Source organism: Cynara cardunculus, unplaced genomic scaffold (genome assembly GCF_001531365.2).
Source record: "Cynara cardunculus var. scolymus isolate 2C unplaced genomic scaffold, CcrdV1 Un_Scaffold_3794, whole genome shotgun sequence".
Lineage (NCBI taxonomy): Eukaryota > Viridiplantae > Streptophyta > Magnoliopsida > Asterales > Asteraceae > Cynara > Cynara cardunculus.
The window spans coordinates 19,979-46,187 of NW_020201616.1; the positions used below are offsets into that span (position 1 = coordinate 19,979).

The 26,209-nt window shown below is 34.8% G+C and overlaps 1 protein-coding gene across 1 annotated transcript; it reads left to right on the forward strand.

The window, feature by feature from the left end:
* Positions 1-10,302: 10,302 nt before the first annotated feature.
* On the forward strand, positions 10,303-25,516 carry LOC112503774 (amino acid transporter AVT1I-like; the record flags this gene model as incomplete). Its single annotated transcript, XM_025107774.1, has 5 exons — positions 10,303-10,795; positions 22,183-22,787; positions 23,733-24,210; positions 24,308-24,410; positions 25,411-25,516. Coding segments are annotated over exons 1-5 (1,785 nt in total), but the record flags the coding sequence as incomplete, so codon positions are not given.
* Between the last annotated feature and the right edge of the window lie 693 nt (positions 25,517-26,209).

Sequence of the window (26,209 nt, forward strand, 5' to 3'; positions counted from 1 at the left end):
CTATTCATTTTCGGAAGAAGTATATTCTGTATCAGTTAATATAAATATACTTTCATCAGAATCTACGCCTTGAAAGTCATTAATTTGAATAAAATCTCCATCATTTATCATTTTTTCAATATCGTCATCTATTTCAAATTTCTTAGCATTTTTATAAATTTTTTGGGACATTTATTAGCATAATGTCCTATCTCTTTGCAATAATAACATCGACATTCTTTTGATTTTTGTTTTCTTTCAAATGTAGGCTTATATGTTCTATTATATCCTTTTTTCTTGTAATATTTTGTCTTTCTCTTTTTAAAAAATCTCTTTTTATATTGACTTCTCTTTTTATATTTCTTTTTTATCTTTCCATAATAATAAGAACTATCACATCCTATCATTAAGGGCATTTTTGGTTTATCACAATATAAAGATATTTTTCTTTTTAATCATTTTGTCATTTTAGCTAAAATAGCATCTCCACACCATTCACTTAGTTTATCTCTAATGTGTGTCATTCGTTTACCTAAAGTGTCTCTAAATCCTGGATCATATGTATTTATCAGTTTTTGTCCCCACGGGTCAGGTATCTTAGCAAAAAATAATGGCAGATAAGCATATGTATCAGACACTTGATTATAAATATGGTAATAATAATCTTGAAAGACACATATATATCTATCAATTTCACACATATCACATAATTGTAATCTTAACAAGGCTGTAGAATATTTTTTAATAGTATTGGAATCTTTTAAAATATTTCCTTCACCACAAAATTCTAATCTGAAAGCTTCTACAGATCTTGTTATTATATTTGCTGCTTCATTATCGGTTCCAAATATGGTTTCTTTAACCGTTGGATCTAAAGAGGAAGCTCCTCCTCCTCCTCCTCCTCAAAGATCAAAGAGCTAACCAAGGTTGAAGAAAACCTTAAGGATCAGGTCATTGTGAACCAAGCCATTAGTGTCGAATGCGAACAGGCTATAGTTGAGCGTGAGTGACCAATCGCTGAACTCAAAGCTGAGAAGGCTACCATAGAAGGATGGTGCAAAGCCTCTGTCGAGGCCTCAGAGATCATTAACTCTTAGATCCCGGCCAAGATAAAGATTGGTCTAGGATTTTTCTATGACCAGGAAGATAGTGTCACTGACAGGTCCATGCTCAAGTTTGGAACCTTTGTCTCTTCCATTCCTGACACCTCTTCTTCTCAGTCTTCTTTAGTTGAGAGTCATCTTGATGGAACTCCCTCGAGTTCAGGTTGCAAAGACAAGGGTAAATCCATTGTCATAACACCTCTTCCCAAGAAGACTAACAAGTCAAATAGATCTAAATCTATTTCTTCAGCTTATAAACCTTCTTCTTCTTCAGGGACTAAGACATTTGAACCCTCTCAAAAGTCCAAGTCTCAGCTCAAGGTGAATGTTTCACCAAAGGACTCCAAAGCCTCAAAACTTCCTTCTAGAACTAATGAGAAGAGAATCCTTGAAGCTCGTCCTTCTTCAAATCTGGTACTTCCTGCCGCTAAAGCTACCTTCAGCTATTGGAAGTGTAAGCACTATGGTGAAACTACACACATTGCCAGTGAGTGTCCTTCTGCCGCCAAGGCTGGTCCACCAGCTAAGGCAAGAAAGTAGCTAAGGCTGAGAAATCAACCAAAGCGAAATCAACCACTAAGGCTGCTAAAGCAACCAAAGTGAAGAAAACCACTAGATCCTCCTCTTTAGGCTTAGTGAAGACAACAACTGATGCTAAGCCTTAAGTATAAAATGTTGTAGTTCCTACCACTGAAGCCTCTTCATCAGGCTCAGTGAAGACATCCACTGACCCTATCTCACTAGCGTCAGAGGTTGTTTCCCTTTCCACTAAAACCTCTCCAGGTTCAGTGAAACCGTTCGCTGACGCTGACTCTTCAGCATCAGTAGATGAAGCCTCTAACATTGTTGGACCCAAATATATGGGTACCAAAATCATTTTTAAACTGTTCCCTTGTGCAGGATGTCAAAGGCATATGGTATCATGATAGTGGATTCTCAAGGCACATGACCGGAGACAAATCCCTGCTCATCAACTACAAGGAAGAAAGAAGACCTTCCATGACCTTCAGAAGTAATGGAAAAGGATATACCAAAGGTTTTGGTATATTAACCAATGGTACAACCACATTTAGATGTGTTGCATACGTTGAAAGACTGAAGCACAACCTAATCAGCATTAGTCAGATGTGTGACAAAGACTACATGGTGAAATTCTCCAAGAATTCATGCTATGTCTATGACAAAGATGATAAGGTTGCCTTGACCGGTTCTCGTCTATGGAATGTCTATATCATCAATATGGATTCTTCTATCTCTGAGAATAGATGTTTCTTCTCTAAAGCCTCGTCAGACATCAACTGGCTGTGGCACAAACGGCTCTCTCACCTTAACTTCAAGACACTCAGCGAGTTGTCTAGAAATGATCTTGTCACTGGTCTTCCTTAACATTCCTTTGCAAAGTAATCTCTTTGCTCAGCGTGTGAGAAAGGAAAACAAACAACAGCTAGCTTTAAATCAAAGCAAATCTCTTTAGTGACAACGCCTATTCAGCTACTGCACATGGATCTCTTTGGTCCTGTCAATGTGCAATCTATCGCTGGAAAGAAGTATGCACTCCTCATTGTTGATGAGTATTCCATGTACACATGGGTCTTCTTTCTCAGATCCAAAAGCAAAGCACCTGAAGACATCATATCGTTCATCAAGAAAATAGAAGTGCTTAACGACATTAAAGTACAATCTATTAGAAGTGACCATGGTACTGAATTCAAAAACAGTACTATGAATAACTTCTTTGAGGACAAGGGAATTTTTCACAACTTTTATTCAGTGAGAATTTCTCAGCAAAATGGGGTTGTTGAAAGGAGAAATCGAACAATCATTGAGGCTGCTCAATCAATGCTTAGCGAGTCCCATCTCCCTAGTCATTTCTGGGCTGAAGTTATCAACACTACTTGTTTCACTCAAAATTGGTTGCTGATCGTGATAGTTTATGAACTTTTCCATGGAAAAAAGCCTTCTATTAGCTTTCTACACATCTTTGATTGCACGTGTTATATTCTCAACAACCGTGATCAACTAGGAAAGTTCAATCCCAAAGCTGATGAAGGAATCTTTCTTGGATATTCTTCAGTATCCAGAGCCTTCAGAGTATTCAACAAACGGAGACAGACGATAGAAAAAATTATCCATGTCACTTTTGATGAATCTCAGTCAGCTAATTCAAACCCCATCTTGAATGATGACGATGAATTAGAAAGTTGGATGTTCTCTCACTATGGACAACCTGAAGTTTCCTTCAGCGTTCCTCTTAACACTGAAGCCTTAGAAGCTGAAGATGAACCATTAATCATACCAGTTGCCGCTAGCCACACCAATGTGTCTTCTTCAGAGATCGATGTTGTGCCCATTAGCTGTGTTCCTCCTTCTACTTCAAACAGTGATCAATCAGTGAATGAAATGTCTTCAGCATCTGAACCTATTTCAGTCGCTGAATCTGAAGCCCCTTTAGCAATTATTCCAATCGCTGAAGATACTGTAGCTAAAGCCTCATCCTCTGTTTCTGAACTTATCTACTCAGATGATAATCCTCTACCAGCTCAGCGATGGACTAAAGACCATTCAATTCATCAAATTCTTGGTGATCCAGATGCAGGAATTCAGACTCGTCGTGGTCTAGGTAATATCTATCTCTTTGTCAACTTTATTTCTTTAGTTGAACCCAAGAAGATCAGTGATGTTATCTTAGACCCTAGTTGGGTCATTGCCATGCAAGAGAAGCTCATTGAGTTTGATAGGAACAAAGTCTGGAACCTTGTCCCACGTCCATCTGACAAGACAGTGATAGGCACAAATAGGTCTATCACAACAAGTTAGATGAAGAAGGTGTGGTAACCCGTAACAAGGCTCGACTTGTTTCTCAGGGTTATAGACAAGAAGAAGGAATCGACTATGACGAGACTTTCACACCAGTGGCTAGACTCGAAGCAATTCGACACTTTCTAGCCTTTGATGCCCATAAAGACTTTAAAGTCTACCAAATGGATGTAAAGAGTGTTTTCGTTAATGGAAAACTTCAAGAGGAAGTTTATGTTGAACAACCTCCAGGGTTTCTTGACTCTAAGTATCCAAACCATGTCTATCGTTTGGATAAAGCTCTTTATAGGTTGAAACAAGCTCCCCATGCCTGGTATGATACCCTCTCCTCTTTTCTCATCTCTGAGAAATTTGTTCATGGAAAGATTGACCAGACCTTATTTCTTAGAAAAGTTAAAGGTCATATCATTCTAGTCCAAATTTATGTCGATGATATTATTTTTGGTTCCATTAATCCCTCTTTGTGTTTTCGAATTATTGATCGCATGAAGAAAGAATACCAGATGAGTATGATGGGAGAAGTAACCTTCTTTTTAGTTCTCCAGTTCAAGCAGTCAAATAAAGGCATCTTTATCAGTCAAAGTAAGTATGTTCGCGACATGCTGAAGAAATTTGATTTATCAAATAGCTCATCTATGAAGACTCCAATGGCTCCTCCACTCTCTCTTAACAAGGATCCAAACGAAAATTGTAACACCGCCAAACTCACATTGCATATAACACATATTTCATTCATAGAATACATGTTCAAGCCCACAAAGGTCCATAGTACAAGAAGCCATAATACAAAATACATAACTCAAAAATTCCAAAATACAGGCCCTTGTATCCATAACATCTATCTTCCAAAACATATCCAAATATGATCTTTATATAGCTAAGCATATAGGGAAATAATTCACATTTTCCCTTTTTCTTTATTATCATTATAATATGCATTTCCTGCAACACATATTTGAAAATACAAAATGAGGGTTAGACCTAGAGGTCTAGTGAGATCCCTTTTTCCATGTACTTGCAGGGTGAAAATCACCAAAGCATTGTTCAAATAAATCGTTACACATGATGAAGTATAAATCCACACTATGTTTATGTCCATCAGACCTCTGGTTCCAAAGACCAGACTTAGAAAACATTTCAACAAACAAGAGGACCAGAGCTCCTCTGGTTCCTCTACTAGAGCTTCTAGTTAAGCCAACCAGAGCCTCTTACTCAAGTAAAATTCCCAAAACGTTTAGAGATCAACATCATAGATATTAAAATAGCTTTCCCAATAATAGTAACACATTTGTAAAAGATCTTGTATGACCAGAGCTCTGGTTCTATGAGCCAGAGCTTCTGGCTCAAAATGCAAGACCAACAAGAGCTTTTGGTTCAACCCTCATAGGCCAACTAGAGCCCCTCTGGTTTGTCTTTCTTGTAAGAAAAACATCTAAGTATAAAACCTTTTTCAAAACTCTTTAAAGTATAATTTTGACACAGGGCTCTTATCTATAGATACAGAGCCTCTGGTTTAACTAAAACATTTAGTAAATACTTTGTATAATTCTCAAATCTTCATCCAGAACCCTCTAGTTCTACTATAAGGACCAACCAGAGCCCCTATGGTTCCTTTCAAGGAACAACCAAAGCCTCTCTGGTTCCTCTTAAATCAGACACTTGTTCCAAAACATAGTTTATCCAAAACCATTGGTCATAGACCACGTATACCCCTTCTCAATAACATCAATACTATCATTTCTAATAAGAACTCAAATTTCTTGCAATCTTAAAAGACATCATAGCAAGAGCTATAATAACCACACACAATTGCCACCCTTATATCCAAAGGTACACCTCTCCTTGATATGCCACCCTTATTCCTCATCAAAATCTATGGATTAGTTCCAAACAAAGACAGACCGAAGTCACAACCGTCTTGATGAAACAGCCTCCATAGTTTTATCCACAAAATCTACAGATTAATCCCAAACGAAGACAGACTGAAGTCACAACTGTCTTGATGAGATGTCCTTTATAGTTTTCAACCAATAATGATTTCGAAACAGTTTTATCATCAAAACTTTCAAACTCAAGAACAATATGCTCTTTCAATGATTTCCAAAACGTCATATCTCCTTTAAATCCTCAAAATAGGATATCATTTCCAAAACTGTTTTAAAGAAGAAACCTCTTCTTTCTCTTTTCCAAAACAGTTTCCAATATTCAAATTTATAACCATAACACCTTTAAACTTGTTAAAACAGTTTTACCATCTTTTCTTCAAAACCAACATCAAAATCCAGCAGTTTGTATAACAACGTCTATAAAGTTTTAGTTATCAAAAACTCACCTTATCAAGCACAAATTCAGCAGATTATAAAACACACAGCAAATATTCAAACAACACAAAATATTCAAACTCTTTTGAGCAACATGTTTTCTTCAAGAACACTCTCACCGCCACAAACACACCTTTTTCTCTCTAAAATGTTTCTTTCTAAAAATAGAATGATAAGATAAGATCTTATCTCTTTTTCACTCTTTATATATTTTCACAAAGGCGGTGGAGTCTTTTTATTATTATAAAACTCACAGGCAATCGGGTTTTGTTATTTTAAAACCAACTTTCTTCACCACGAATATAGTATCTATTTTAATAATATATTCCACATAAGCATGTTACCGCACATGCACCTTCACATTATTCATGTATGCATATTATCATATACACATACATATCATCTTCTCACATGCATGCATAGCATTATATTCATACGCATATATGATCCATGTATTTCTAAATTAAACATGCATACTTCACATAATAACCACGTATAAATTATCTCAACCCAGGTTGTCTGAAACCCGGTTATAACAGAAAGCCTGTAAACGTAACTGTTTATAGAGGAATGATCGGCTCTCTGCTATATCTCATAGCTAGTCTACCAGATATCATGTATTCTACTTTCTTATGTGCATGATATCAATCTGAACGTAAGGAATCCCATCTGATTGCTGTAAAACACATCTTCAGATACCTGAAGGGAACTCCTAACTTGGGTATCTGCTACCCTAAGGGTTCAGGTTTTGACCTAATAGGTTATTTGGATAGCGATTTTGCAGGTTGCAAGATCGATAGGAAAAGCACCACTTGGAGGCTATCAGCTTCTAGGTGGAAAGTTGGTGAGCTGGACAAGTAAGAAGCAAAACTCACTGTGTACATCAACCGCTGAAGTTGAATATGTAGACGTTGGTAGTTGCTGCGCCCAAGTTCTTTGGATGAAAAACCAGTTGAAGGACTACGATTTTCAGTTCTCGAAGATTTCTATCTATTGTGATAGCACTAGTGCTATTGCAATCGCAAACAACCCTGTACTTCACTCCAAGACCAAACATATAGAGATCAGATATCATTTTATCAGAGATCATGTTATGAATGGTGATATTGAACTTCACTTTGTTCCAACTGATTATCAACTCGTTGAGCTTTTCACCAAGCCTCTTGATGACACAAGATTTAACATCTTGATCACCGAACTGGAAATGCTAAACGTTGAAGAATAATTTTCTTCAGCTATATACATCAGTCAGTAAGTGAAATGATTCAGTGCTCTATATCTATCACTAAACTCTTGAGCAAATGTATCTACTCTCTCTAAGGTATGTTTACTTATTTATTTTCTCTTAAAACTATCACTGAAGCTTTTTTTTTTCAGTGATCAAAATGTTTTAGAAGTTTGTTTTAGTGTTTCTTTCATTCGCTGAACATTTTTATGTAAGTATATCTCTTTCATACTTATCTTTTCTTAAAAACAAAATAATAATTGAACCTTTCATTTTTCAGTGATTCAAATGTTTTTAAATGTCAGTCTCAGTGATTCTTTTATCACTGACACTGAAATCCTCTTGAAGATATATTCTAAATAAGACTCTTCGCTTTTCTTAAAAACCTTTTTTTTAAATAAATAGTTAATGAACCTTCTTAATGACGACATTCTCTGTTTACAATGCGCAATGCTTTGGGAAGCGCAAAAAGGTCTGTCACACGCGACCTCATTTATTACCATCCAATCATGGATGAGAACGTGTCATATTTTTCAAATCATGGCCTTTTCCTCAATCGTCGTATTTTTCTCTCTCCTACTTAGCTTCTCTTTCCTTCTACCTATAAATATGGGATCTCTTTCTCATATTTTTTTTCATGCTTTCAAATATCTTTGACGAAACTCTGTCTTTTTGCAAGCAAGAACTCAAGAACAACTAAGAAACTCATACTTTCGACCTCATTTACTACTCTAAGGTCGATATCTTTCTTTGTAACTTAGAATTGTTTCTTCCTCAATCTATTGAGACATATATTTGTCATTTTTAAGAACTTTGTTCTCTTAAAAACAAACATAACAGATTATTAGCACATTCTTTTTCCTGGTTATGATCGTGTTTCAAAAACTGTATTCAACTTGAAAAACCCTAATACTTCATTGTGGATTTTTCAAAAGAAGTTTTATTGTTCAAAACTTAAAAACAATAAACAAATCTTGGTCTACTAACAACTGTTTTCTCTCTTATTTCTTACCAAAAACAGAAATGGCTGCCAAGAATGTCAACTTCTCCATTGAAGACGTTTTGTTCAAGGCTAACAACCATGTTGCCTTGTTGGACATCCCTTTAAGAAAAATAATCTATGAGGACACTGCTGCTTTCCTCAAAATGTCCCCACTCTCCTTTGCTCTAAACCATGAACCTGTCATGGGTAGTCAGGCCCTTCAGTAATTTTGGTTTATTGCTGAAGTGGTGCAGGAAGAAGACAAGCACGACTGACAGGTGGAGAAAATCACCTTCACTTTCAACCGTATGACTGTCAACTTTGGGGTGGCCACCATGAGGCACGCTCTACGTTTCTCAAAGGGCCCCTTTGATAGCAAGCCCTCTACATTCGAGATCATTGCCTGTCTTGATGCTATTGGTTATCAATGGCCACTAAAGAAGGACATGAACGAGCCCATCAAGTCCTTGAACAATATATAGAAGAACAGAATGTCAGCTGTCTAGCAGTACCTGTTCTCCCACTTCATCCAATCAATGGGTGGGAAAACTGGCGGACAGAATCAGGCCTTCTGTTTCGCCCTGACGATTGGTGTATTCATGATTCAACGTCATGCTATATATTATGTTGCGTCATTTTCGATGACCTGCTGCTAAATTTGAACAAGCACCAGCGAGAAAAGGTGGTTCCCTACACAAGGTTTCTCTCCATGGTTTTCGCCAAGATTTTTGGCAAAAAATATTCCAAGGAAGGTAACCTCCCAGTGTGTAAGCTTGGATCCTGGATTCTAGATCATAAGCTTAAGGAATGAGATGTCGCACTCTCCTTAGTGGTGCACTTCTCTCCTCCTTCTCCTCCTCAGGTGGTGAAGACAAAGGCAAACCCCCTGCGTCTATCCCAACCACCAAAATCCCTTCTTCCAAGCGACCTTCTCAACCAACTATTGGTTCTCCTGAGAGAGCCAAGAAAGCCAAAAAGAGGATAGCCACATCTCTGGCTGTGACCTCTCGACAGGTCTCAGCTATTGAAACTAGCCTTACCCCCGAGGCACTTCCAGCTAGTTTCCCAAGCTCTTCAGTAACCCCTGAAATCACTGTCGTATCAGTGGTACCTACCCTAACCGCCTCAGTGACCCAAATCACTGAAGGTGTGAATATCAGCGCCGCCACCGCTGACCACCCACAAGTTCTCTCATCCATCTTCTCTTCTTCTCCTTCTTTGGTCGCTACACATGTTCATGATTCATCTGCAAATGTCCTCCCTGATGATGAGACACACACCACTAGACCTGAGGTTGCTTCTTTCAAGGCTCCTCAGTATACAGATGCTCATCCTCTCGAGGGCATCGTGGAGCAAGCCAGTGATAATCCTTTGGATGTTGCTAATGTCCCCTTAATTATTCCATCTTCCTACCCATTCAATTCTTCTAACCCTGAGCTTCTATTAGCTCACTCTCCATCTTTTTCAGGTCCTTCTGCGCCTCAAGCCATGGACGAAGAATAAGAGGAATACGACAAAGATGATGAATATTATGACATGGCTTCTGATGTCAAGCTCCTCCTCCCAGCCGTCGATACCAGTTTCTGTAAAATGGACGAAGTCCATAGAGACATGCCTTGCAAGGCTGATATTGTTGCGGACCTCTTAGTTGTCAAAGCTGAAGTTCAAGAAGTAAAGAGCCTGCTCTCCTCTCTTAAAGAGGCTATTCGAGCCAATGTTGAAGCCATCGCTGCTCTCTCTAGTAGGGCTGATGAAGCTCAGGCTTAGTCTCTCCACCAGACGGAGCTCCTCCAACAAGTCGTGGTTGTTGTTTGCCAACCAACACCAGTGATCCCTCCCTCTTTCATCGTTGATGATCGCGCTCAGCTCAATGAGATGCGAGAAGCGACGACCAACCTAGCCAGCGCTCTAATGCAACTATATGAGATTATGGTTCTCCAGCTTCAAAGCGTGGACCAACTCTCTGACCTATGCTCTCAAGCCTTAGCCAGAGAGGGGGAGATAAGGTCCAACGCTGCTGCTGGACCATATGTTGAACCAACAACCAACGAAGCTGAAGCAGAGGTTGCTTGTGATATCCCAACCTCCGGTGAAGCTGCTATAGATGAGGAATTTGATGCCATCCCTCGTGATGATGACCTTCCCATCACCTCTGCACCTATTGCGGGTGATGTGGAAGAAGAAGTTGATGAAGAAAACGATGATGAAAGTGATGAACCTGATCTTCCAGACTCCAACAATGATCTTGATGGCGATGACGACGATGATGATGAAGATGACTTCACCATTCAGTTCCAGCGTCCAACAACCGCCACCAAAGGAGTTGCCCTCAGATATTCCACATCCCAGGGGGGCAAAGGGAAGAAGAGTTTGCGCCTGAAAGGAACCAGGGACCTTCATCGAAAGGCAAAGGAGTATCTGAAGAAAGGAATCTGAAGGTACTATTTCAACACCCTCAACCCTTATATGATGACTTTACCTCTCAGGTAGTCATCACCTCCCTCTATCAACTTGACATTCCTTCTACTACCTGCGGTCGGCTGGAATGGGTCCTTGAGATATGCGCTCCTACCGACCAACAGATGACTCAGCTCAAGGAGCCACTCGACCAGACTAGAGTAAAAATTCGTCTTCGTACCTCTAGTGGTGGTGAGTTCGACTTCCTGACAGAAGCTAAAAGACTCGAGGGATTAAGAGCTGAAGAAGAGCTAGAGCTTCAAAAGAAGCAGACTAAGAACAGCCTAAAGCTGGCCAAATCTCTAGTTGAGAAAATTCTTCCAAAGAGAAAGTCCAAAAAGAAGGTGAATGTCGTCCAAGCCCAACCTCAGCTACTCTCTCTTGCAGAAGCTGAGCATGAGAAAAATCTGAAGCTGGCTGAGCGGGACAAGCGCTAGAGCGAAGCTAAAATGAACAAGAGAATTAGTCCTCACCGAATCAAGAGTGTCAGCATCAACGAACGATCAAAAGACAGTGGCACGCTACTCTCATTACTCATCACCAAGGACAATCTCGATGGTGTGACCGAGTACCCTTCCTACCTTGGCCAATATAGATACAGCGAATGGCTAGAGATCAAACAAGCCATTCAGCGCTCAAAATCCAGACATAAGCCGATTATCGAAGACATCATCAACGATCTTATCAAGAAGATGTCCAGGTATGTCGAAGTCCCTGATAGGCCAACACTGAAGAAAGGAGGAAGGAAAAAAAGACCCTCTAGTCCTAATGATGGACCATCCTTGAGGAACGAACATGAAACAAAGTTCTCCTTAGATGAAGTCATGAAGGATCGTGAGAGTCCAGACATCTCTATGCTGAATCATGAATTGCCAGCGAAGGGTCCTTATACACCCAACACTGTGCACTTCAAACCTGAGTCAGGAGTTATATTCCTTGACTATGAAGGTGAAGTATATTTCAGAGAATGTTTGAGTTACATCTATGTCCTATGGAACACCTCGTATATCTTACATTCTGGCTAGATGATAACTTGAAAGGAAGAATTATGTACCGAAGGATAGGAAGGGAATTTCTACGTCGAAAGAAGCTTGGAGAAGATGTACCTGGCTACATTAATCTAAACAACTTAGACTAGTTTATTTTCTTTGTAATATTGTCCATGTATTGTAATCCACTTATTAGGTCCACCTTCAGTGTTAATCTTATATTTTGTAAGTTTTAGACATGTACTGAACGTCTTGTAATATTTCCCTTGAAATTAATATAAGTGTTTTTTTGTGCATCACTGAAAAAGATCTCTGAAAAAAGTAATAGGGACACAAGTCTATGAGTTCCATTGTTATTTTTACATTCACTGACAATCTATAAGTTAGTGAATAAGCTTTCCGTTTCAATTTCCCTTATTGTAACTTTTCTTAGACTTAACTTAAGAAAATTTTCTAAGTAAAGACTGACTCACTGAAAAAGATCCCAAAATAGTTAAAAGGGATGTGTACTTTATTTGTCACTTATCCTTACTTTTATTTGATAAGACAACTTTCTTTATGTTGTCTTGTTATCATCAAATAGGGGATATTGTTGATCATCTCTCTCATTGATTTGATGATAATCCCTTTTACCTTATACGAAGTATTTATGTTTCTGTTTTTCAGTTACAGCGATCATCACTGAGTCTGTTCAGTGATCGTTGAATAATTTGTAATGTAAATCCAATCAGCGACAACGATACTTTAAGAAGACAAAATTCACACCAAAGAACCTTCAACAAAAGTCGAAGATTAAAACTGAAGATTAGAGACTGGCGAGTACATGATCTGAAGCGGTATTCAGTGATTACAACCTTGTCTACATATGTGTGAAGACTGCCCAAACCTCAGCAAAGGACAAACCCATAGTACGGTACGGATCTGATTAGTTGACTCTATTACCCACCAACTTTGTGAAAAGATGTCTACTCATGAGTAGGCTTTTGTACTATTCACTGTAGCAAATGATAAGTCTTTCTCTAAAGTCTTGACATGTGTTTAAACCCTACCACGTTGCATTAAATGTGCATTTAATGCAATGGGTATAAATAGATGTGTTCTATCTCCATGCAGAGATACTCCAAACTCTAAACTTACTTACACTTAAGTAAAAGAACACACACATCTAAGAACACAATACGCTTATCTTGAAGAGCAAGTTAGAATATCTTTGTTGTATTCTAAATAATTCTCTCCCAGATAGAACTTTCTTTCTTCTAAGTGATTAACAACAAATCTTTTCTTTATTTGCTAAGAATTAGTGTGTAACTTTAGATTGTTTAGATAGGTTTTATTTACCTTATCTTTCCGCAAACAATTTTGTAAAATCTGTATTGATCCTTCTTTATCAATATATATTTTAAATTTGAAAAGTTTACAGTGTTTGTATTTATTCCCCCCCCCCTTCTATAAATTGTTATACACATCTTGTAGACCCTAACGGGACCAACAAGAATTTTCTATAGACAGTGTGCAGATCCCTTTTTCACAGTACTAGCTTAGGAAAAAAACAATGTTTCGAGTCCTTTACAACCATAATCCACTCTATGTGTAAACTACATGGTTGTAATAGACATACGGGGAATTTCAGTTGTATTGGACACCTCAATTGGATCTACGATTTATTTAATACGGATTTTTGAACTACCTGGTTCATTGTAGCTACTGGGATAGTGCACCTCCCATTCGGTTTTAACATGTTTTGGCCATTCCTTAAATATCACTACATTTGTTTGAGTATCAAAACATTGAGAGACTTATATAAGGGTTACCAACTTACTCCCAATAATAAAAACTAATGGCCTATATTAAATTTATAATCCATAGCTCCATTAAATGCTTCAAAACAAGAATTCAAACCATATAGAGTTCCATATATGCCATGCAAAGTTGATGGGTTTGATTCAAATTTCTTGTATTACACTTTCTCTAAAGGCTTAAATCTTAGGTTAGGGTTCTCAACAACATTTATCTAAAATTGATGGAACCTCCAAATCTAATCAACATACCTTGTTTAACTTCTTTATAATCAACCAATTTAAACTCATTTTTCTCATCCAAAGATATTTAAACCTAATTCCAAATCAGATTTATAAGCTATAAACGGACATCCGAACAACTTCAAATGGAGAGATGAGAGATCAATGGACATATATATCTCAAATATTAGGACTCAAACCTTCAAAATCTTCAATCACTTGCTTGATTCTCCCATGAAATCAAGGGCGGAAGGCCATATAGGCCTTTAGGGGCCATGGCCCCTAGGCGTTTTGATTCATTAAGTATACATATTTTGGGCTTTTAATTGTTAATTCCAAATTTTTTTAATCCGGCCACCCTGCACTGGAGTCCACTAAGCTTTTAATCCAGCCCAACTAAAGTCTAAAGTTGTTGATTCTTCATCGCCACATGCCCACATGACCATAAACAGACTTACGCGAGCAACTTATGAACAAAATTACAATCTCCAGTCTCCATTATTGAAATTACAGACCTGTTGATATATCATCCCTCCCCGCGTTGACTACTCTCGAGTGAGTCGAGTCTCGACTTCTAGCCTCTCGCGGTCTCACCCTCTCCAATCTCCAATCTCTAAGAGCAACATGAAGAACCAAATCTGAATGCAAGTGGTATCTATATGATTTTAACTTCATCTTTATCAAATAATCCGATTACAACCCCTAAATCACCCGGGGGGGGGGGGGTTTCCATTCTATATTTCTACTCAAGTTTTAAGATGCTATTGTTTGTAATTGTTTGATTAATGATAAGGTCAAATTTCTTTGAAATTGTTTGATACTTTGAATGGGTTTAAAATGCTATTACTTGAGCCAATGAGCCTTTCAAGCGGTTGCATTTAGAGGACACAATGAAAAGTTAGATTCCATTAACGGGGGAAATTTTCTTGAAATGTTGGAGGCACTTGGTGAGTTTAGCACCGAGCTTAAAGAGTTATTTTGTGTGCTCCCAAATATGCATCATACACACCACTGTTGATTCAAAAAGAAATTTTGATCTTATATCAAATAAGGTGAGACAAATAATTTATGAGGAGATTGGTGGTCGAAGGTTTTGTTTACTTGTTGATGAAGCATGGGATGAGTCTTATAAAAGAGCAAATGTCTATTGTTTTGAGATTTGTTAATAAATAGGGATTCATTATAGAGCGTTTCTTTGGACTTGTTCATGTACGTGATACTACAACATAAACGCTCAAGGAAATTGTGGAGGACTTCAAGGTCGCGAAAGATCGATGGGTTTCACTTTGATTAGCGATGTTTGACATTTTCATATATGACATCTAGTTTTAAAGTTCTACTACGTTTTGACTTTGGATTGTATATTTTTTGTATTTTTAAAAATATATAATATATCAGGTTCGGCCCCTACCGTTGGAAAACTTGTGTTCCGCCCCTCATGAAATTGAACTTGCATTCAAGAATTGGACACAATAAGAGTCGATGTGTAGAGAAGAAATAAGTGTAGAGGATAATGATTTAGAGATTTTAATTTCAGGTTTTTTATATTTTCCATATTTACATAACTGACTCTTCAAGTTTGACTTATTGCAATTCTCACCCGATTGAAGGATTCCTTCACATTCTAAGTCTTAATTCATATTTGTTTATAGATGTTTAACCTCCAATGTACCACTTCCATGAAAAGTTTAGTTTGATACAACACCAGAAGCAACATGTAAGCAAGCTATTATTGCTTCAATCCAGATTTGAATGTTTTTAAGCTTCATATCAAAAAGATAAATGAGAGATTCTCGTATTACAATGTTTAACACCACTTGCAATTTATATTTTATTTTAACATAAATTTTACATTTTTAATTAAAAATTACGTTACTCTTTATTTTTATTAAAGCAAAATGCATAAAATAGCAATATACTTTCATAAATTTCTTTATTATAGCATTGTACTTTCAGTTTTTCTTATTACAACTATATATTTTCAAACTATTTTTTATTAAACATTGTACTTTGAAAAATTTACTCATTATAGCATTGAGTAACCTTTCGATTCAAATTTACTCATTATACCAGGCTTCCATTCCACCTCATTGTCCACGTAGGCTGTCCACATGTACTATAGTGATGTGACTTTGTTATTACAACATTGTACTTTCAAAATTATTTCATTATAGCATCTACAAATTCTTATTGAACAATGTACTTTTAATTTTAATATTTAGATATTTTACATGTTATTTAACAAATATGTTAAATGAATTAAAAAATTCTAAATTTTTCATTAGTATATTAATATTAATAAAACTAGTAGAAGATAACTTATCTTGCTAACATTTTTTTAGAAACTATGTGTTTTTTGAAAAAAGAAAATAAGAATTGTTCTGTTTTTACCAAAAAATATTATCTTTTAAAGAATATATATTATATTTGTTCAAAAAATTTTACTTGACCTATAAATATATTAAATTCATTAGATTTTTTTGAATTATTTATTAATATAACAACAATAATAAAAAACTTGTAGAGCATAGTTTATTTCTCTAACATTTTTAAAAAAAAATTAAAAGATATGTATTTTTTGAACAAAATAAAACAAGAAGTGTTAACATTTTTTTACAAACAAAATAGTTATCTCGAAATAATATATCATATTTATTTAAAAAATATTTTACTCTAAAATATTTAATTTGCATGTAATTTGGTAAGAAAAACTTTCAAAAAATGAAGTGTTTTTTTAGATCGTAGCAATAAAAATTGAAAATCATTAAAAACAAATTGAAAGATGTTTTTCTTTATTTTTTTTATTTTAGCCATGTTATTAAAATGATGTGTTATCCGATCACCTCATTTAAGCAAAAAAAAAAAAGTAAATGGTTAACCGGTTTAAAAGGTAACATGTTTACCCATTGCTGCAATGAGTAGATTTTTCAAAGTATGATGTTCCAAACAAAAGTAATTTGAAGGTACGTTGTTGTAATAGAGAAAAATGAAAGTACAATGTTATAATAAAAAAATTTATGAAAGTATATTGTTATTTCGTGCATTTAACCATTTTTATAGTTACACACACACACACACACACACACACACACATATATATATATATATATGTATGTATTGTTGGTCTCAACCATCAGATTTGTAAATACTACAAATAACATCCAATTCAACACTTAGAAGAAAAATTCTTAATACTTATCTTGTAATTGTTATATGATATACAACATGTATCGRATCTAAYAAATAGTATTGACATCCGAATCTAGCATTWCAAAAGAATTTATTCATTCAAGGTTTCGAATTTCAATCACTCTTGGACTTGTCTTTTAGATAGTATGTTAGGATCAAATATCATATTTGATAATCCTTCATCCGAATGAAGAATTGATTGATCCATTTTTACATCGCCATTCATTCTGGATTATCATTAACCCTCAAATACTCTAAGTATACTTGAAACATCTGAATGCTCATATTTCATAAATAGTCTAGCTGAAATCCGATCTATAGCTTGTAGTTCGGATAGATAAATAAGAATTTTCTTTTGTAAAAGTCTTATAACTAAATGTATTTATCCAAGAACAAAAAGCTTTTAACAAAATCGATGACTAGTTGAAATGAGGTCAAGATCGTCACTAGAGCTGATTGGATTGTCATCTAACTGAAAGAARATCAATACAAGATAAAATCAAATAATAGTATGAYAAATACTACTTCTGAYAAGCCGAAAYTAGAGTGCARACTTATCCAGCAAGTCAACTTTACCAATTCTCATCCTAGTATGGAAACATGTTTGACAKGTCAAACAAAATAAAATTTAAATTATTATTTTAATAGTATCATAYTTCCTTTATTGTTACRGAATGATATGTTGGGTTAACAAAWGTCCACATCAACTTCAAAGGCTTAAATAAAAAGTACGCACTTACATKGATCAACAAATCAGATAAAGACATGCGTTAAAGTTGACAAATAACATTTAAYGTAAGATGGTAATAAACGGCCATCCTTGTCATATGTTGCAATTAGCTCACCCAWTYTAAAAGAACTTTTGAGTGGAAAATCAATGCCACAATCTGCAGGACTATGTTAGCACTTCAGATCTAAAAGRGTATCTTCTTCTTTTACACTTTCAGTTGTTAGCAAATTTGTCAYCAATCARATTGCTTARGATCAKGTCTTACCTTTCTAAMTTTRACAACAAATATATAATTCTCGTTTTAATACAAAATACARAAGACAACTAATTGTCATCCAGACTCTCTCTTTTCACATAATCATTTCTTTCTCTTCCGCCTTATTGCATAGACAAAGGGRATTATCACAAAGCTAATCATCAWGAACTCGAAACGGAACCAATTATTAAATCTAAAAATACATCAAAAGGGAAACCAAATAATTATATAAACAAGAATCATGTATAACAWATTGTAACAACCAAAAATTAATCTAAATGCTTTAAATATAGTAAAGGAGTAGATGTTRATAAGACCATCAAAGGCATAAAGGTTCAAAGAACTCCTNGTTAATATTTTATAAATAAAAAAAAACTTTAAAAGATATGTATTTTATTGAACAACATAAAATAAGAAGTGTTATATTTTTTTCAAATAAAATATATCTCGAAAATAATGTAGCATATTTATTTAAGAAATATTTTACTCTAAAATATTTCATTTGCATGCAACTTAATAAGAAAAAGTCAAAAAATTAAATATTTTTTAAATCATAACAATGAAAAATGAAAATCACTAATAATATTTTAAAATAAGTTTTTGTTTTTATTTTTATTTTTATTTTTATTTTAATTAAGTAATCAGAATGATGTGTCATCCACATCACCTCATTAAAATCACACAAACAAAAAAAGTCAAGGGGTTAACCGGTTTAAAAGGTAACAGGTTACCCATTCTTATAATGGGTAGATTTTCTAAAGTGCGATGCCTTAATAAAAAATAATTTAAAAATACATTATTGTAATAAAGAAAAATAAAAATAGAATGTTATAATAAAAAAATTTATAAAAGTATGTTGTTATTTCACGCATTTAATCCAATATTATTAATAATATTTCATTAATATATATTAAAAATTATATTAATATTAAGTGTGATTGTTATTTGTGTGATTTTTAATATTGTCAAAAATAAATTGATTTTTATAAAATATAATTAATTAAAATAATAATAAAATATAAAAACATAATTCTTTCATTTAAAATTTTTAATTACAATAATTAATTAATTTTTTTAAAGAAAATGAAATCACGAGGCATGAATAAAACCAAAGTTTTATGAAATTACAATATTAATTAAAGAAATTACATATTTTGTAAAATTATCAAGTTTAGAATGCTGTTTCGTTCATTTTCTTTTTCTTAAAATTTTACTTTATTAGTTATATCCAAATTAATTATATTTAAAAAAACTAATTTATTTTGTGATAACAACAAATATTAAATAAATAATCATTGAATATTTAATTCTGATATCATTTTAAAGATAATAAGTAATAAATAAAATGTAGTTATATATTTATAATGGTTAAATATATAAATAAAATCACAAAGATGTAAAATAGAAGTTAAAAAAAAAGTGGATGTAACATGTAAGATTTAAATCAAAATTTGGTTTCACATCTTTTTGGTCAGCCAACTAACCGATTTTTACGAAAGGTTTTTGAACAACCTTTTTGCAAACAACTCCAGTATAACACTCTTGGAAAATGCCTGCAATTTTGACGCTTAATTGAAAGGTGAAGCGACAGTTTAGGGGTCGATATTGTGTTAAGAGTTTATTTGAAATATAAATCAATAAATCAACTACTAATTCACTAACAGTTTGCTATGGATTCTGTTCACTCAACACGAAAAGAAACCAGCTTTCTCAAGACATGCATCAATGGCATCAACGCTTTATCAGGTATTTATCTCAAGTATGGATGGAAACAGAACGGGTGATGGGAAGAGAATGCACCCTCAACCCCAACCCTGTTTATGTCTCCCGACCCTGACCCTTGCTCCACCAAATCCCTAACCGGTTTGACGTGGAAAATCCCAGACGGGTATGAAGAACCCGTTCAGTACCCTTTTAGGAAACAAAAAATTAACTATTTATTTAAAAATAAGAAATGAATTTAACAAATAAATAAACCTCTAAGTCATAAAAACCAATAATAATATAACCAACCATGTATAATCATAGTTGATAACAAATTAAAAAGTATAAAATTATAAAACAAAAAAAAAATAACTAATTAAATTATATATATATATATATATATATATATATATATGTGGGGAGTTCAATTACAAATTATATAATTCTAACAAGCTTTATAAACCGATCTTAGTCATTCATCTAGTCTAATAAATATTTGATTTTATTATATGTCATAATCTAAAGTCATGATTATAATAAATGAACTTTATCATCTTTCATATATATCTCAATTGTTTCCTAATATAATGGTTTGTAAGTTTGTATGAATTACATAGTTTGTATTTGAAACCACCTATATGTGTATATATATATATATATACACACACACATGCACATATACATATGTACATATAGAAGGATGATTAGACGAGAATACTAACTATTTAGGAGAATAAGAAAATGCCAAATCACGTACACAATCACATGTGATTTTATATTAACGGTTCAAAAAAGGTGTGCGGGCAACTTAGGCCGTGTCTTCAGGTTGCAAGGTAAAGTTATGTGAATCACATGTGATTTCGTACATGATGTTAGTGTAAAATCATATGTGATTCGGTCATTTTCTTATTTATTTAAATAAGTACCATTCTCGTTTGAAGTAGACTATATATATATATAGGGTCAAGGTCAAGGGCTGGGGAAAATCAAAAAAAAATTGAAAAATTCAGAAACACTCTTGTATATAACTGTTCATCCGTATAATATGTACATGTTAATACAAATAATTTATAAGTAATTTTTCAAATTTGTAATGCATAACGTGCATCCATTTATAGAAACGAGGAAACATATTCAATTATTCGTATGTATATATGCATACCATACATATTCAATTAGTTTTTTCATTTTTTAAGGGGTCTTCCATTGAACCCCTCTCTATCTCTATATATATATACACACACATACATACCAGTTATTATTAAGAGCCGATAATACCATCCCGACTTCAAACCCGCTATTCGGGTATGAAAAGCAATTAATACCCACCTTGCTGTCTGTCTGGTTAATACCCATCATTGATCACTAGTTCATGCATATTCATCATAAAAATTTGTTGAATGCATCATTATTGACGACTGATCGATAACGCTTTTGAAGAGAAGGGTTGTCACTTTACTGTTTGCATGTTTGATAAGGCACCAATTATTTTCTTAAACTACATCGCTACAACAAATGAGGTTTATATAATATCAAAAATGTTTGTGTTATAATATACTGCTTTATATAGGATCATACAAACGTCTTTGTGTTTCTTAACAATCTTTTTAGAACGATTTTGAAACAAAGCACCCTATTAATCTTAAAAATATCTTGTTAAAATCTATAAACTAATTACAACACTTTTATTTAGGCCGGACAATTGTTTGATCGTGTAAATTTTTTCAAGTTTTATAAAGCAATACACTTACAGATTTTTTATATAAATCCGATTTTGTTGTAGTTAATATTTATAAGCATTTATTTGTATGATCACCGTAAACATTTGTTCAATTGGAAGAGATAAAGTCTGGTTCTAAATAGTTGCAAGTTAGAACATTGCATCCCATTATAACAAAAGTGGTTTTATAATACGTAAAAAATGTCTAACTGTCTTAATACACCATCTTATATGACTTAAATTTATATAACCAAACAATTATGGATATTGTATAAAAATGTGTTACGATAAGTTTATAGGACGATTTTGGCGTTTTAATAGCTTTTAGAGCATTTGCAAAACAAAATGTTGCATTACATTTCTTATAGGACACTTCAAAGAAGTGTTATACGAATACGTCTTCTTATAAAACACTCATTTTATAAGACATTTTTCAAATAATGTCATATTATGAAAAATAAATAGGATGGTAGGACCCTTAATTATTCAAATATTGTCATAAAAAGTTTGTCAGGATGCCTCCAAGCGTCATTTAATCTTATTGTAACATTTTTGTATAAGATGCATAATTTTTTTATTTTAAAACCTAAGTTCTATAAAGCGGTCTATTAGAACTCTTAAATGTTTTTGCATTACTTTAAAACCTGGCTTTTTGTAGTTTCTACTCATAATTTAATCCTTTATTTTGTCAGGTATTGGCATCCTCTCAATCCCATACGCACTCTCATCAGGTGGCTGGCTAAGCCTGATTGCCCTGATCTTGATCGCTCTCGCGGCCTACTTCACCGGAATTTTGATCCGTCGTTGCATGGAATCCAACCCTTTGGCCACCAGCTATCCCGATATTGCTGGGATCGCATTTGGTCAAAAGGGAAGAATTATAGCATTGCTTTTTACTTGTTTAGAGCTCTATCTTGTTGCCACTGGTCTTCTGATTCTTGAAGGTGACAACTTACACAAACTTTCTCCTACATTTGGTTTGAAGATTGGAAGCCTGGAATTGGATGGAAGGCACTCTTTTGTGATTGTGGCAGGGCTAATCATCCTGCCATCTATGTGGCTAAATGATCTGAGCCTTCTCTCTTATCTTTCCTTTGGTGGGGTGCTCTCCTCATTGATAGTGGTGGTTTGCGTTTTTTGTGTCGGCATGTCGGGGGCTGGATTTCATAGCAAGGGGAGCCTTGTGAATTTCAAGGGACTGCCAACAGCAGTTAGTTTATACACATTCTGCTATGGAGCTCATGCTATGTTTCCTGCCCTTTACCTTTCTATGAAACAGAAAAGCCAGTTTCCATTAGTAAGTTCACAACCTAATCTCAAAACAAATGAAAATATATATAGGGTTGGGTTCCCTTTGGTGAGAACATGAGAACAAAGATTTCATCTACCTTCGTTCGATAAATTTTACTCTACCTTCATTTACTTATTTATAAAACCATAACTTAAACTTTGACAAATTCATGGATGTGTAAGTGGTTGAAGGTATGCAAAAGTTCGTGAATGTGACTAAAGGCGAATGTGAAGGTTGATGAAGGTAGGTGAATATAATTGAGGGTAGATGATGGTCTATGTTTTTTTGTAAGCCATCAAGTTAAGGGTCTGCGTTTTTTTTAAGTCGTTAGATCCAAAAACCAACCTGTCCAAAGGCTCAGAAATGTCCTTACCTTCTCACAAAATGGTGTTGTTTTCGTATGATTCCAACTCTACCTAGGGAGAAACTCAAGACAACCATAAATATTTTATGAAATAAGAACCAACAATTCATTAATTTCTCATTATGAATAGCATCAATAATATTTTAGGGATATTCATCATGAATATCATGATAACGAGAATACAAGATATTTATGACGAATATTCATGAATATTTTAAGAACATTCATCGTCAATAGTTGATGAATGAATTAGTTTTTCGGTTCTCAAATATACATGTATATATGCATATATAAATTATTACCACTTTACATATACTATATACATGCGGTTTCAGCAATAAGCTTATGGGTGTAAACCATATTATGACAGTTGCTTCCCTAGCTATCCAGCATACTTATGGACCAACAATATCATCGTCTACATCCTTCCTAACTTATAACCAAGAGGATGATAGGGGAAATATTACCAAAGTTGGTTAGTATATAAATACAATTAAAAGACAGAAAGTAAATCACTTTTATGGTCTGAGATAAGTAGATAATGGGTCCGGTTTACAAAATTTTGACCTTTTTGTGATTATTTGCAGGTTCTACTTGTAAGTTTCATGATCTGCACAATGACATATGTGGCAATGGCCATACTCGGTTACCTTATATATGGAGACAATGTGGAATCACAAGTCACACTCAGCCTACCGACCGAGAAAACTAGTTCAAAGGTGGCAATATACACAATTTTGGCCGCCCCCATTGCAAAATATGCTTTAACCATAATGCCAATTGCTACTGCTATCGAAAACTACTTACCCGTTAAACACAGAGATAATAAGGTAATCAACGCGGTGATAAAGATGTGTTTATTGGCTAGTACAGTTATATTAGCTATTGCATTTCCATCATTCGAGTCTGTAACATCTCTTAGCGGAGCAGCTCTTATTGTTTCTGTTTCTTTCTTGCTCCCTTGCGCTTGTTACCTGAAGATCTTTGAAGTGTACAAAAGTTTTGGTTTTGAACTTGTCGTGATAGGGGGATTAATAGTGTTGGCTATTCTATTGGGAGTTGTTGGTACATACTCATCCATCCTTGATACTTTTAAGCATATCTAGTTTGAATTACGAACTAGTAATGTTTTTGTTTGATCAATTGGCTGATTATTTTTTAGGCAATTCTGTTACATTGTACTTTTCATCGTCCCATTTTTCTGAAAAAGCTTTTAGGTTTACTTGTTTTATAAGAAGTCGCCAAAATGAATATTGCACACGATGGTAACTAACTGGAAGTGTGAAACACATAATTGTTGGCGTGCAATAACCTAAACTTAGTGAGTTTGATATAGGATATAAAAGTAAAAAAAATACATATCTGTAACTAATTATTAAGAACATGTAGTTTCATTTGGTTTTATTAACTGGAAAGGAGTGGAATAATCAACGACGTTGCAATGAAAACGAATTTGACTCCGGATCTTTACATTGAAATATTGAGATGTCAAGATGAAGCTGTCAAAGAAAACAATTTCAAAGGGGAAAGAGTGGGTAAAATGATTTCAACTTTGGAAAAGATTGATAAGGGGATTCTGTGTTTTCAAGACAGGATTTAGATACGTTGCTTTGGGAATATCCGAGAGTTAGTTTTGGATGAAAGTCACAAATCCCGGTATTTGATTCATCCAGGTACCAATAAAATGTATAGAGATTTAAAACCGTTTTATTGGTTGCCAGGGTTGAAGAAAGATATCGCGAGGTATGTGGAACGGTGTTTAACGTGTCTACAAGTGATGGTCGAGCATCAAAGACCATATGGGAATCTGCAGTCTTTGGAGATTCCTATATGGAAATGGGATCATATCACGATGGATTTTATCGTGAAATTACTGCGAACTCCAAACGGGTATGATGCTATATGGATTATTGTAGACCGTTTGTCTAAATCTGCGCACTTTCTACCGATTAAAGAGAAATATCCTCTAAAAAGGTTGGCGAAAATTTACCTTGAAGAGATTGTAGATCGGCATGGTGTTCCATTATCCATCATCTCAGATCGGGATAGTCGGTTTACCTCAAAGTTCTGGGAGAGTTTTCAAAGAGTCATGAGATCTCAAATCAAATTGAGTACGACGTATCATCCTCAGACGGATGGACAAAGTGAAAGAACAATCCAGACTCTTGAAGATATGTTAAGAGCCTGTGTTATTGACTTCGGGGGATCATGGGAAGATCATCTGCCTTTGATTGAATTTGCGTACAACAATAGTTATCACTCCAGGATCCAGGCATCACCTTATGAAGTTTTGTATGGCCGAAAGCGCAGAACGCCGTTGCGTTGGAATGAAGTGGATGAGAGGCAGTTAACTGGTCCAGAGTTTGTTCGGGTAACTTCTGAAAAAATTGAACATATTTGTGAACGAATTAAAACAGCTTAGGACCGACAGCAGAGTTACGTCGATAAACGCAGTAAACCGATTGAGTTTCATGTAGGAGATTTCATGATGTTGAAAGTCTCTCTATGGAAAGGTGTCAGATTTGGAAAGAGAGGTAAGCTCAGTCCAAGGTATATTGGGTCGTTCAGAATTTGCAAACGGGTCGGATTGGTTGCTTATCAGTTGGAACTACTAGAGGAGCTTAGCTCAATTCGTAACAACTTTCATGTTTCTAACCTGCGAAAGTGTTTGGCAGATCCGAGTCTGGCAGTACCATTACCTGAGGCAAACTAGATAGCAAGCTGAACTTTGTGGAAACATCTGAAGCCGTCACCTGACCAAAAAACCAAAGTGTTAAGGAACAAAGAGATCAATCTTGTGAAAGTTCAGTGGTATTTTCATAAGGGTTCAGAAGCAACCTGGGAATTGGAATCAGAGATGAAAGCCGAGTATCGGTGGTTGTTAGCTTGATTGAATTCCGGGACAGAATTCTTTTGAGGGGTGGATAGTGTGATTATTTGGTTACATGATTAATGGTTTATATTAATCTTTGATGCATGTATATGTGTATGTATGTATATGCATGCATGGGTTTGTGTATGTGGGTATGAAGGGGGAGGGATTTTAAAAATTTATAAATCCCTA